At 45.9% G+C, this 15,027-nt stretch overlaps 1 protein-coding gene across 1 annotated transcript in view; it reads right to left on the bottom strand.

Moving 5' to 3' along the window:
* efhc1 (EF-hand domain (C-terminal) containing 1) overlaps positions 1-15,027 on the bottom strand; it is an 81,570-nt gene that overhangs the window by 50,761 nt on the left and 15,782 nt on the right. Inside the window, exons 7-8 of the mRNA XM_068025740.1 lie at positions 5,315-5,455; positions 4,176-4,389 (exon numbers count right to left, since the gene is read on the bottom strand). Of these exons, the coding sequence (XP_067881841.1) occupies positions 4,176-4,389; positions 5,315-5,455 (355 nt within the window). The remainder of the gene's footprint in view (positions 1-4,175; positions 4,390-5,314; positions 5,456-15,027) is intronic.

Raw genomic sequence — 15,027 nt, 5'->3', positions numbered from 1 at the left:
CAGAGAGAGAGAGAGAGAATGGTCACCATGTCCAGACAGAGAGAGAGAGAGAATGGTCACCATGTTCAGACAGAGAGAGAGAGAGAGAGAATGGTCACATGTCCAGAGAGAGATAGAGAGAATGGTCACTATGTCCAGAGAGAGAGAGAGAGAGAGAGTGGTCACCATGTCCTGTGAGAGAGAAAGAATTGTCACCATGTCCAGAGAGAGAGAGAGAGAGAATGAATGGTCACCATGTCCAGAGAGAGAGAGAGAGAGAATGGTCACCATGTCCAGGAGAGAGAGAGAGAGAATGGTCACCATGTCCTGTGAGAGAGAGAGAGAGAGAGAGAGAGAGAGAGAGAGAAAGAATGGTCACCATGTCCAGAGAGAGAGAGAGAGAATGGTCACCATGTCAAGGAGAGAGAGAGAGAAAATTGTCACCATGTCCAGAGAGAGAGAGAATGGTCACCATGTCCTGTGAGAGAGAGAGATAGAGAGAGAGAATGGTCACCATGTCCTGTGATGGAGAGAAAGAATGGTCACCAGGTCCAGAGAGAGAGAGAGAGAATGGTCACCATGTCAAGGAGAGAGAGAGAGAGAATGGTCACCATGTCCAGAGAGAGAGAGAAAGAATGGGCACCATGTCCAGAGAGAGAGAATGGTCACCATGTCCAGGAGAGAGAGAGAGAGAATGGTCACCATGTCCAGTGAGACAGAGGGAGAATGGTCACCATGTCCAGAGAGAGTGAGAGAGAATGGTCACCATGTCCAGAGAGAGAGAATGGTCACCATGTCCTGTGATAGAGAGAGAGAGAGAATGGTCACCATGTCCAGAGAGAGAGAGAGAGAGAGAGAGAGAATGGACACCTTGTCCTGTGAGAGAGAGAGAGAGAGAGAGAGAATGGTCACCATGTCCAGAGAGAGAGAGAGAGAGAGAGAGACTGGTCACCATGTCCAGTGAGACAGAGAGAGAATGGTCACCATGTCCTGTGAGAGAGAGGGAGTGAATGGTCACCATGTCCGGAGAGAGAGGGAGAAAGAGAGAATGGTCACCATGTCAAGAGAGAGAGAGAGAGAATGGTTACCATGTCCGGAGAGAGAGAGAGAGAGAGAGAGAGAGAGAGAGAGAATGGTCTCCATGTCCAGAGAGAGAGAGAGAGAGAGAATGGTCACCATGTGCGGAGAGAGAGAGAGAGAGAATGGTCACCATGTCCAGAGAGAGAGAGAATGGTCACCATGTCCAGAGAGAGAGAGAATGGTCACCATGTCCAGAGAGAGAGAGAATGGTCACCATGTCCGGAGAGAGAGAGAGAATGGTCACCATGTTGAGAGAGAGAGAGAGAATGGTCACCATGTCCGGAGAGAGAGAGAGAGAATGGTCACTATGTCCAGAGAGAGAGAGAGAGAGACAATGGTCACCTTGTCCAGAGCGAGAGAGAGAAAAAATGGTCACCACGTCCAGAGAGAGATGAAGAGAGAATGGTCACCATGTCCAGAGAGAGAATGGTCACCGTGTCCAGAGAGAGAGAGAATGGTCACCATGTCCAGAGAGAGAGAGAGAGAGAGAATGGTCACCATGTCCTGTGAGAGAGTATGAGAGAGAGAGAGAGAGAGAGAATGGTCACCATGTCCAGAGAGAGAGAGAGAGAATGGTCACCATGTCCTGTGAGAGAGAGAGAGAGAATGGTCACCATGTCCTGTGAGAGAGAGAATGGTCACCATGTCCAGAGAGAGAGAGAGAGAATGGTCACCATGTCCAGAGAGAGAGAGAAAGAATGGTCAACATGTCCAGACAGAGAGAAAGAGAGAATGGTCACCATGTCCTGTGAGAGAGAGAGAGAATGGTCACCATGTCCAGACAGAGAGAGAGAGAATGGTCACCATGTCCAGAGAGAGAGAGAGAGAGAGAGAGAGTGGTCACCATGTCCTGTGAGAGAGAAAGAATTGTCACCATGTCCAGAGAGAGAGAGAGAGAGAATGAATGGTCACCATGTCCAGAGAGAGAGAGAGAGAATGGTCACCATGTCCAGGAGAGAGAGAGAGAGAATGGTCACCATGTCCTGTGAGAGAGAGAGAGAGAGAGAAAGAATGGTCACCATGTCCAGAGAGAGAGAGAATGGTCACCATGTCAAGGAGAGAGAGAGAGAGAATTGTCACCATGTCCAGAGAGAGAGAGAATGGTCACCATGTCCTGTGAGAGAGAGAGATAGAGAGAGAGAATGGTCACCATGTCCTGTGATGGAGAGAAAGAATGGCCACCAGGTCCAGAGAGAGAGAGAGAGAATGGTCACCATGTCAAGGAGAGAGAGAGAAAGAATGGGCACCATGTCCAGAGAGAGAGAATGGTCACCATGTCCAGGAGAGAGAGAGAGAGAATGGTCACCATGTCCAGTGAGACAGAGGGAGAATGGTCACCATGTCCAGAGAGAGAGAGAGAGAATGGTCACCATGTCCAGAGAGAGAGAATGGTCACCATGTCCTGTGATAGAGAGAGAGAGAGAATGGTCACCATGTCCAGAGAGAGAGAGAGAGAGAGAGAGAATGGACACCTTGTCCTGTGAGAGAGAGAGAGAGAGAGAGAATGGTCACCATGTCCAGAGAGAGAGAGAGAGACTGGTCACCATGTCCAGTGAGACAGAGAGAGAATGGTCACCATGTCCTGTGAGAGAGAGAGGGAGTGAATGGTCACCATGTCCGGAGAGAGAGAGAGAAAGAGAGAATGGTCACCATGTCAAGAGAGAGAGAGAGAGAATGGTTACCATGTCCAGAGAGAGAGAGAGAGAGAGAATGGTCTCCATGTCCAGAGAGAGAGAGAGTGAGAGAATGGTCACCATGTGCGGAGAGAGAGAGAGAGAGAGAGAATGGTCACCATGTTCGGAGAGAGAGAGAGAATGGTCACCATGTTGAGAGAGAGAGAGAGAATGGTCACCATGTCCAGAGAGAGAGAGAGAGAATGGTCACCATGTCCGGAGAGAGAGAGAGAGAGAATGGTCACCATGTCCGGAGAGAGAGAGAGAGAATGGTCACCATGTTGAGAGAGAGAGAGAATGGTCACCATGTCCAGAGAGAGATAGAGAATGGTCACCATGTCCGGAGAGAGAGAATGGTCACCATGTGGAGAGAGAGAGAGAGAATGGTCACCATGTCCAGAGAGAGAGAATGGTCACCATGTCCGGAGAGAGAGAGAGAGAGAATGGTCACCATGTTGAGAGAGAGAGAGAATGGTCACCATGTCCGGAGGGAGAGAGAGTGGGAGAGATAGAATGGTCACCATGTCCACAGAGAGAGAGAGAATGGTCACCATGTCCGGAGAGAGAGAGAGAGAGAGAGAGAGAGAGAGAGAATGGTCACCATGTCCGGAGAGAGAGAGAGAGAGAATGGTCACCATGTCCAGAGAGAGAGAGAATGGTCACCATGTCCAGAGAGAGAGAGAGAGAGAGAGAGAATGGTCACCATGTCCAGAGAGAGAGAGAGAGAGAGAATGGTCACCATGTCCGGAGAGAGAGAGAGAATGGTCACCATGTTGAGAGAGAGAGAGAGAGAGAGAGAGAGAATGGTCACCATGTCGAGAGAGAGAGAGAGAGAATGGTCACCATGTCCGGAGAGAGAGAGAGAGAGAATGGTCACCATGTCCGGAGAGAGAGAGAGGGAATGGTCACCATGTTGAGAGAGAGAGAGAGAATGGTCACCATATCCAGAGAGGGAGTGAGAGTGAATGGTCACCATGTCCAGAGAGAGAGAGAGAGAATGGTCACCATGTCCAGAGAAAGAGAGAATGGTCACCATATCCAGAGAGGGAGTGAGAGTGAATGGTCACCATGTCCAGAGAGAGAGAGAGAATGGTCACCATGTCCGCAGAGAGAGAGAGAGAATGGTCACCATGCCCAGAGCGAGAGATTGGTCACCATGTCCAGAGAGAGAATGGTCAATATGTCCAGGGAGAGGGAGAGTGATCCTGTGTTGATGGTCAGTCCATCCTTGGATGTGCAGTCTGTCTCTGGTTCAGAGTAATACCAACCAGGGCACCGTCAGGGACCTGCTGGGAGACCTGTGTCACATGAGCAGCAGCTACATTCATCCTGACCTCGTGTCACATGACCAGGAAGGAAAGCCAATGCTCACCACGGGTCACCTGACAAGGGGTCACATGCCACACTGACCTCAGCAATTATTATTGTCCCCATGAATCATACCTTCAACAACTGAGCATATGGCCAGATCATTGGCTGTGTAAAATTCCGGCTTTTCTACATTGCTTCCTGGTTTGGGAATCCTTATCTTTGACAAAACTTTCCCTCCTATTCTCCCAGAGTTGCGGAGTGGTGGTTCAAAGATGCTGATCTCATCAGTGGCCACATGGAAGCTGAGGATAAAACGTCGATTCCTATCTTCAGGATTCCTGGACTCCTACAGCCGAGAGAGAGAGCGGGTCAGAGGCAGCAGCTTTAACAACAGCTCCTGGGCATTCCTCATCACTGAGACCCCCCCACAGGCTCAATTCCTGGCCTTTGCTGGGTGAGCCCATCTTACCTGTTTTGGTAGCTTTCCCATCCTTCTCCTCCTTTCCTCCCCCTACCCCTCCCCTGCATTCCCCTCCTCCCCTATGTTCTCCCCTGTGCCCCCCCACTGCACTCCCCACCTCCTCCCTGGTGCTCCCCTCCTCGCTTGCGCTTCACCCCTCTGCCCCCCTCCACCCCTGCACTCCCCCCTCCGCCCCCGCGCTCCCCCCTCCGCCCTGGTGCTCGTCCCTCCTCTCCTGCTGTCTCCCCACACTCCTAACTTCTCCCCTGCGCTCCTGCGTCCTCCCATTTGTGTATGTGCCATATTGGAGATATAGTTATTACTGAGGAAGGCTGAAACAAAATTCAAGAAGACATCAATAAACTTGCAGAATGGGCATGTATTTGACAAATGAATTCAATATTGCTATGTGTGAGGTAGGAAATAGAGGCCACGTTATCCTTGGGTATTCAGGGTAGTTGGGCAGAAGTATCTGGCAAATAGACAAACTGTAAAAAGTAGTGACACGGGTTAATAAAGCTATTTTATGAGAAAAGCAAACCAAGTCCGGGGTTTCTTTCTGGAGGGATACAATTGAAAAACAGAGAAGATATATTAAACGTTTATAGAACCTTGGTTGGACCATAAGTGGAGCACTGTGAACAGTTTTGAAATTCTCAGCCTTTTTCCATGGTCTCACCCCTCTCTACCTCTGTAACTGCTTCAAGAACCTTCAAGATTTCTGCTTTTTTCCATTGAAACATCATTGAAACATTTAAATTCTTAAAAGGGCTTGTCTGCCCCTAACCTCCTTCCTCTGCGCCCTTCTTACCATCTTAGCCTCATATCGCAGGATGATCTTGTCATTTTCCAGCATTTTAAGGAGATCTTTCTTTGGGGCTTTGGGGATGAGCGACAGGCAATTCTCCAGCGAATCCTCCACTGAACCAAATCCATTGTATGGGGGAATCCACTAGAGCCAATGGGAACAGGGCATTACAACATTGCAGAAAATGGACACAAGGAATTACAACCCTGCAGCCAATGGGAACAAGGCAAAAGGACAGGCCCAGGAGAGGAGCAACACAAAGGGACAGGCCCGGGAGAGGAGCAGCACAAAGGGACAGGCTCGGGAGAGGAGCAGCACAAAGGGACAGGCCCGAGAGAGGAGCAGCACAAAGGGACAGGCCCGAGAGAGGAGCAGCACAAAGGGACAGGCCCGAGAGAGGCGCAGCACAAAGGGACAGGCCCGAGAGAGGAGCAGCACAAAGGGACAGGCCCGAGAGAGGAGCAGCACAAAGGGACAGGCCCGACAGAGGAGCAGCACAAAGGGACAGGCCCGAGAGAGGAGCAGCACAAAGGGACAGGCCCGGGAGAGGAGCAGCACAAAGGGACAGGCCCGAGAGAGGAGCAGCACAAAGGGACAGGCCCGAGAGAGGAGCAGCACAAAGGGACAGGCCCGAGAGAGGAGCAGCACAAAGGGACAGGCCCGAGAGAGGAGCAGCACTGTGATCTGTAATCAGACTGAGAGTCTGAACTGGACAAGAGAAATAAAATCGTGGTGACGTCCCAAGACAAGAAGTCACATGGGTAAATATGTTGGTAAGCTTTAGTTTAATTTAATCAACTGTTATGAATGCTGAAATTTGTAATTGTTTTAAAAATTATGATTTTTTAAAAGTTTAAGATGGTGTCCAGAAGATGAGGTGACCTCACATTCCCTCTGCTAAAGGTCAGACAGATGGGAACCTAAGTGCAGTCTTAGATGGGACACTTTCAGGGCAGCGAACAGGAGGCAGAAAATTAGCAGTGACTCAGAAAGACAGAAGAAGCGAAGGTTAAAAAGTGTGCAGCACAGGAATTTGGCAGTGTTAAATGGTATTTATTTAAATGTAAGGAGTATAGTAAATAAAGCCAATGAGTTGAGAGCATAGATAGACACATGCCAGCATGATATCGTTGCTCTAAAAGAAACTTGGCTTAAAGAGGGGCAAAAATGGCAACTCAACATCCCTGGATATAGAGTTTCCAGGCTGCATAGCGGGAGGGGGGGAGAAAGCAGGAGTGGGGAGGGGGGGTGTCATTATTGGTTAAGGAATCAATAACAGCTGTGAGGAGGGATGATGTGCTAAATGAGTCATCAAATGAGACCATATGGGTGGAGCTCAGAAATAAAAAAGGGGCAGCCACACTACTAGGCGTGTACGAAAGACCCCCAAATAGTGAGAGGGAGGTAGAAGAACAAATATGCAGGCAAATTTCTGAGTGCAAAAACTGTAGGGCAATAATAGTTGGGGATTTCAACTACCCCAACTGGGATGCAAACAATGTGAAGGGCACAGAGGGAACAAAATTCTTGAACTGCATTCAAGAGAACCTTTTTAGCCAGCACGTAACAAGCCCAACGAGAGAGTTGGCACAATTCTACATTTAGTCTTTGATGAAGAAGCTGGGCAAGTGGAGGAAGTAACAGTGGGTAACATTTTGGAGATGGTGACCGTCATACAGTTAGTTTTAGCATAATCATGGAAAAGGACAAAGATAAAACTAGAGTAAAAGTTCTAAATTGGGAGAAGGCAAATTTTACGAAACCGAGCAGTGACTTGGCAAAAGTGGACTGGATACAGCTACTTGAAGGAAAATCAGTGGCAAACCAGCGGGAGGCATTCAAAAGCGAGATTCAACAGGCACAGTGTAGACATGTCCCCACAAAGATAAAGGGTGGTACAGCCAAATCTAGAGCCCCTGGTTATCTAGAAACTTACAGGGTAAGTTAAAGCAGAAAAAGAAAGCTTATGATGATCACAAACTCTTAATACTTTAGAAAGCCTCGAGGAGTATAGAAAGTGCAGGGGTGAAGTAAAAATGGAAATTAGAAAAGCAAAGAGAGGACATGAAAAATTATTGGTAGGTAAAATCAAGGAAAACCCAAAAATGTTTTATCAGTATATTAAGAGCAAGAGGATAACTAAGGAAAGGGTAGGGCCTATCAGAGATGTACAAGGGAACTTATGCTTGGATGCAGAAGATGTGAGCAGGGTTCTTAATGAGTTTTTTGTCTCTGTCTTCACAAAAGAGAGAGGGTTGATGCAGACCTTGTAGTTAAAGAGGAGGAGTGTGAAGATACAATAAGCATAATGAGAGAGGAAGTACTAGAGGGTCTGACATCCTTAAAAGTGGATAAATTGCCAGGGCCGGATGGATTGTATCCCAGGTAGTTAAAGGAAGCCAGGGACAAAATAATGGATGCGCTGAGGATCATCTTCAAATCTTCACTGGATACGGGTGAGGTACCAGACGATTGGAGGTCTGCGAACATTGTACCATTGTTTAAAAAAGGGTGTGAGGGATAGGCCAAATAATTATAGGCCGGTCAGTCTGACTTCGGTGGTAGGTAAATTATTAGAATCAATTCTGAGGGAGAGGATAAACTGCCACTTAGAAAGGCACGGATTAATCAGTGATAGCATGGATTTGTTCAGGAAAGGTCATGTCTTACCAACTTAATTGAGTGTTTTGAGGAAGTGACAAGAAGGATTGATGAGGGTAGTGCAGTGGATGTGGTCTACATGGAATTTGGTAAGGCATTTGACAAAGTCTCGCATGGCAGACTGGTCAGTAAAATGAAAGCCCATGAGATACAGGGGAATGTGGCAGGTTGGATCCAGAACTGGCTCAGGGACAGGAAACAAAGGGTAGAACAAAGAACAAAGAAAATTACAGCACAGGAACAGGCCCTTCGGCCCTCCAAGCCTGCGCCGATCCAGATCCTCTATCTAAACATGACGCCTATTTACTAAGGGTCTGTATCTCTTTGCTTCCTGCCCATTCATGTATCTGTCTAGATACATCTTAAAAGACGCTATCATGCCCGCGTCTGCCACCTCCACTGGCAACGCGTTCCTGGCACCCACCACCCTCTGCGTAAAGAACTTTCCACGCATATCTCCCCTAAACTTTTCCCCCCTCACTTTGAACTCGTGACCCCAAGTAATTGAATCCCCCACTCTGGGAAAAAGCTTCTTGCTATCCACCCTGTCTATACCTCTCATGATTTTGTACACCTCAATCAGGTCCCCCCTCAACCTTCGTCTTTCTAATGAAAATAATCCTAATCTACTCAACCTCTCTTCATAAGCTAGCGCCCTCCATACCAGGCAACATCCTGGTGAACCTCCTCTGCACCGTCTCCAAAGCATCTACATCCTTTTGGTAATGTGGCGACCAGAACTGCACGCAGTATTCCAAATGTGGCCAAACCAAAGTCTTATACAACTGTAACATGACCTGCCAACTCTTGTACTCAATACCCCGTCCGATGAAGGAAAGCATGCCGTATGCCTTCTTGACCACTCTATTGACCTGCGTTGCCACCTTCAGGGAACAATGGACCTGAACACCCAAATCTCTCTGTACATCAATTTTCCCCAGGACTTTTCCATTTATTGTATAGTTCACTCTTGAATTGGATCTTCCAAAATGCATCACCTCGCATTTACCCTGATTGAACTCCATCTGCCATTTCTCTGCCCAACTCTCCAATCTATCTATATTCTGCTGTATTCTCTGACAGTCCCCTTCACTATCTGCTACTCCACCAATCTTAGTGTCGTCTGCAAACTTGCTAATCAGACCACCTATACTTTCCTCCAAATCATTTATGTATATCACAAACAACAGTGGTCCCAGCACGGATCCCTGTGGAACACCACTGGTCACACATCTCCATTTTGAGAAACTCCCTTCCACTGCTACTCTCTGTCTCCTGTTGCCCAGCCAGTTCTTTATCCATCTAGCTAGTACACCTTGGACCCTATGCGACTTCACTTTCTCCATCAACCTACCATGGGGAACCTTATCAAACGCCTTACTGAAGTCCATGTATATGACATCTACAGCCCTTCCCTCATCAATCAACTTTGTCACTTCCTCAAAGAATTCTATTAAGTTGGTAAGACATGACCTTCCCTGCACAAAACCATGTTGCCTATCACTGATAAGCCCATTTTCTTCCAAATGGGAATAGATCCTATCCCTCAGTATCTTCTCCAGCAGCTTCCCTACCACTGACGTCAGGCTCACCGGTCTATAATTACCTGGATTTTCCCTGCTACCCTTCTTAAACAAGGGAACAACATTAGCAATTCTCCAGTCTGCCGGGACCTCACCCGTGTTTAAGGATGCTGCAAAGATATCTGTTAAGGCCCCAGCTATTTCCTCTCTCGCTTCCCTCAGTAACCTGGGATAGATCCCATCCGACTACTGGGTAGTAGTCGACGGATGTTTTTGTGAATGGAAAGCTGTTTCCAGTGGCATTCCACAGGGCTCAGTGTTGGGTCCCTTGCTGTTTGTGGTATATATTCATGATTTGGACTTAAATGTGGGAGGCATGATTGGGAAATTTGCTGATGACACAAAAATTGGCCGTGTAGTGGATAGTGAAGAGGATAGCTGTAGACTCCAGAATGATATCAATGATTTGGTTAAGTGGGCAGGAAAGTGGCAAATGGAATTCAATCCAGAAAAGTGTGAGGTAATGCATTTGGGGAGGGCAAACAAAGCGAGGGAATACACAATAAACGGGAGTATATTGAGAGGGGTAGAAGAAGCGAGAGACCTTGGAGTGCATGTCCACAGGTCCCTGAAAGTGGCAGGACAGGTAGATAGAGTTGTGAAGAATGCAAATGGAATGATTTCCTTTATTGGCCGAGGTATGGAATGCAAAAGTAGGGATGTAATGCTGGAACTGTATAAAACGCTGGTGAGGCCACAGTTGGAGTTTTGTGTAAGTTCTGGTCACCACATTACAGGAAGGACATAATTGCTCTGGAGAGAGTACAGAGGAGATTTACAAGAATGTTGCCAGGGCTTGAAAGTTGCAGCTATGAGGAAAGATTGGATAAGCTAGGGTTGTTTTCCTTTGAACAGTGGAGGCTGAGGGGTGACTTAATTGAGTTGTATAAAATTATGAGGGGCCTGGATAGAGTAGACAGGAAGGACCTGTTTCCCCTAGCAGAGAGGTCAATTACCAGGGGGCACAGATTTAAGGTGATTGGTAGAAGGATTAGAGGGGACATGAGGAAAAACCGTTTCACCCAGTGGGTTGTGGGTGTCTGGAATTCACTGCCAGGAATGGTGGTAGAGACAGAAACCCTCAATTCTTTTAAAAGGTACCTGGACATGCACCTGAAGTGCTGTAACCTGCAAGGCTACTGACCAGGTGCTGGAAGGTGGGATTAGATCGGGCGGCTAGTTTTTTCGGCCAGCACAGACATGATGGGCTGAATGGCCTCCTTCTGTGCTGTAATTTTTCTATGGTTCTATGGTTCTAAGACAGATCAAAAAAGTTGTTTTGAAAAACAGAGACTGCAGGGGTAATACCAGAAGAACAATGGGTTTCAACCTTCCAGACTTTCAGGTTGTTAAACAAGGAGTCAGTCAGTGGTTCTGAAGATGCAAATGTACCAAGCAGCTGTTAACACCAGGGAACAATGAAAGGCCCAGATGGCTCTGTGAAACCAGACTTCTGGATTTTGCATATTGGGACAGGACAATAAGCTATTTACTTTTGAGTCCAGATAAATTTAACAGATTTTCTGAAGGCAGACAGGCTGTAAGAAGGGAACCCAGTAGTTACAGCCTCAGAGCAGGCTGTAAGGAAGACAACCAGTGGTGACCACCTCGAGAGAGAGATAGAGGAAACACCTGCTCTCAGAAGCCTGAGACAGCGAAAGGCTGCAAAGACTTGAACCTGTTTTGAAAGTTGAAGCTTGCAGAGAAATAGAAGACGAGCAGGATCACCAGGACTCGCCTCATTCACAGACGGCCAGGTCGGAAGTGCTCGGGGAAGTGAGTGAAGAGGACGTTAATTTTTGAAAAGGTCTGGGAGATTCAACCCATTGAAACTGGGAAGAGATTGGGGACTTTAACCACAAAGGATTTTGCCATCAAAAAAGACTGTGTAATATATAAGTGTGGTGTGAGGTTTATAATCAGTAAATAAGTAAAGAAAATAGTAAGAAAATTGTAATCTGGGGTATCAGCTACTTACAAAGTACGATTTAGTTAATAGGGATTTCTTTTAGTTTAGTTATAATAAAAGTCTTAAAATGTAAAATCTTGACTTTCTTTAAATTGCTCTGGGGGTTCATATTTTGTATTTTTTGATGTTAACGGTTTCACTAAGATCGTATCACAACTATAAAGTAAGACTAGATCAATTAATTAGCATAAATATCTAAAGCCAGTTTGATAATCATATTAAAATGAGTGTTCAATTAATTAATCAGATCTAGGAGATAAAGTTAAAATTAAATAGCAAGGGATAGGAACACTAAAGGGTTCTGAATTTTTCAGTAAATTAATATCTGAGGTATATAGATAATAAGAGTCAATTAACTCCTTATAAAATATACGGACGTCAGCACAAGGGAATCAGCTGATTGGTGAGTGCTAATTTATTTAAGTCTTAAGTTTATTTCTGTTAAGTCAGTTAATATTCTAATAAATAGAGGCATGGCAGGGCATCTCAGACCTGTGGAAGTGCCATCCTATTCCACAAAAAGTTAGCATGCAGGTGCAGCAAGTAATTAAGAAGGCAAATGGAATTTTGGCCTTTATTGCTAGGGGGTTAGAGTTTAAAAAATAGGGAAGTCTTGTTACAACTGTACAGGGTGTTGGTGAGGCCACACCTGGAGTACTGTGTACAGTTTTGCTCCCCGTATTTAAGGAAGGATATACTAGCATTGGAGGCAGTTCAGAAAAGGTTCACTAGGCTGATTCCTGGGATGAAGGGGTTGTCTTACCAAGAACGGCTAAACAGGTTAGGCCTTTATTCATTGGAGTTTAGAAGAATGAGAGGTGATCTTATTGAAACATATAAGATTCTAAGGGGGCTTGACAGGGTAGATGTTGAGAAGATGTTTTCACTAGTGGGAAAATCTCAAACTAGGGGACATAGTTACAGAATAAGGGGTCACACATTTAAAACTGAGATGCGAAGGAATTTCTTCTCTGAGGGTGGTGAATCTCTGGAATTCTGTACCTCAGAGAGTTGAGGAGGCTAGGTCACTAAATGTATTTAAGAAGGAGGTAGATAGATTTTTGAAATCTCGGGGAGTTGAGGGTTATGTGGAGTAGGCCCGAAAAAGGAGTTGAGGCCTGGGACAGATCAGCCATGATCCTATTGAATGGGGGGAAGGTTTCAGGGGCTGAATGGCCTACTCCTGCTCCTATTTCTTATGTGGGAACTCCAGCACACGTCTCGTGTCTTGGACAATCATGTGTACAGGAAGTGTCAACAGCTGGAGGAGCTTGAACATACGAATTAGGAGCAGAAGTAGGCCATTTGGCCCCTCGAGCCTGCTCCACCATTCAAGAAGATCATGGCTAATCGAGCTCCGGGGTTCAGGGCTTGAGCAGCAGCTGGCGTCACTGCAGCGCATCCATCTGGCTAAGAGTTTCATTGACAGCATGTTTCTGGATGGCGTCACCCCACAGCTTAAGAGTGTGCAGGCAGAGAGGGAAAAGGCGACTGCCAGGCAGTCGAGGAAGAGTCGGCAGATCGTGCAGGAGACCCCTGAATACAGAGGAAAGTGATGGCTCACTAGGGAGTGCAGCCAGAGCCAAGTCCATGGCACCATGGCTGGCTCAGTTGTACAGGGGGGCAGGAGGAAGATTGGGAAAGCAATAGTGATAGGGGATTCTACATTTAGGGGAACAGACAGGCATTTCTGTGGCCACAGATGTGAATCCAGGATTACTCCCGGTGCTGTGCACTAGTCTGTATGGAAATAGGAGGATATAGCAGATGAAAGCGTGGCTGGAGAGATGGTGTAGGAGGGAGGGCTTCAGATTCCGGGGACACTGGAATCAATTCTGGGGAGATGGGACCTGTACAGGCCAGATGGGTTGCACCTGAACAGAGCTGCGACCGTGTCCTTGCGGCTGTTTGCTCATGCTATTGAGAGATGGTTTAAACTAACTTAGCAGGGATGATGGGAACCAGAGGTAATATTAGAGAGAAAAAACAAGCTGTGCAAAGAATTGGAGAGACAAATAACACTAGAGTAAGAAATAGTAAGGTATTAGGTGGGGTCAGAGTAAGAGGGAATGCAATAAGGCCAAATTAGGTTTACCATGTATGTGAATTCACGGTGTGTAGTAAATAAGATGCAGATAGCCACATGGGGATATGATGTCATGGTGATAGCAGAGGCCTGGTTCAAAAAAGGACAGGTACTAAATATTGGTAGGAGTTGTTTATAGGCCACCAAACAGTAGTGGTAGTGTGGGGCATGGCATTAATCAGGAGATTAGAGAAGTATGTAGCATGGGTAATACAATAATCAAGGGTGACTTCAATCTGCATATAGACTGGGTACTGGGTAAATCTAATGAGCACTAATGCTGTGGAGGACAAGTTTCTGCAATGTGTTCGGGATGGTTTTCTAGAGCAGTATGTTGAGGAACGACTAGAGAACAGGCTATTTGAGATCTAATATTATGTAATGAGAGATAGCTAATTCATAATCTTGCTGTAAAAGAACTTTAGGGATGAGTAGCCATAATATGAAATAATTTTACATTATGTTTGAAAGTGAGGTAGTTCAATCTGCAGCCAGAGTGTTAAATTTGAACAAAGGAAATTATGAAAATATGAGGGGCAAATTAGCTGAGGTGGATTGGGAAAATACATTAAACGGTTTGACAGTACATAGACAATGGATAGTCTTTAAAGCAATATAACCTAGTTTACAGCAACAATACATTCCTTCAAAGCACAAAAACCCCAAAAGTAAAGGCAGTCAAATGTGGATAACAAAGCAAGTTAAGGATTGTATAAGATTAAAAGAAAAGGCCTACAAAGTTGCCATAAATAATAAGGAGGATTGGGAGGATTTTGGAATACAACAAAGGAGGACCAAGAAACTGATAAAGAAAGAGAGAATAGAATATGAATGTAAGCTAGCAAAAAATATAAAAACGGACTGTAAAAGCTTCTATAGGTACGTAAAAAGGAAATGTTTGGCTAAGACAAATGTGGGTCCATTACAGGCAGAGTCAGGAGAATTTATAATTTGGAATAGAGAAATGGCAGAGAAGCTAAATGACTACTTTGTGTCTGTCTTCACTGAGGAAGATACAAGAAATCTCCCAGAATTAGAGATCCAAGGGACTAGGGAGAATGAGGAATTGAAGGCAAATAGTATTAGTAAGATGGTTGTATTGGAGAAATTAATGGGGCTGAAGGTTGATAAGTCCCCAGGACCTGATATTCTACATCCCAGAGTGTTGACAGAGGTAGCTATGGAGATAGTGGATGCATCGGTGATCATCTTCCAAAATTCTATAGATTCTGGAGTGGTTCCTGCAGATTGGAAGGTTGCAAATGTTACCCCACTATTTAAGAAGGGAGGGAGAGAGAAAACAGGGAATTACAGACCTGTTAGCCTTACATCAGTCATGGGGAAAGTCCTAGAATCTATTGTAAAGAATGGACACTTGGATAATAATGATCTGATTGGGCATAGTCAACATGGATTT

This window comes from Heterodontus francisci, unplaced genomic scaffold (genome assembly GCF_036365525.1).
Source record: "Heterodontus francisci isolate sHetFra1 unplaced genomic scaffold, sHetFra1.hap1 HAP1_SCAFFOLD_1107, whole genome shotgun sequence".
Lineage (NCBI taxonomy): Eukaryota > Metazoa > Chordata > Chondrichthyes > Heterodontiformes > Heterodontidae > Heterodontus > Heterodontus francisci.
The sequence above is the reverse complement of the archived record's forward strand: the minus strand, read 5'-3'. Positions and strand labels throughout refer to the sequence as shown.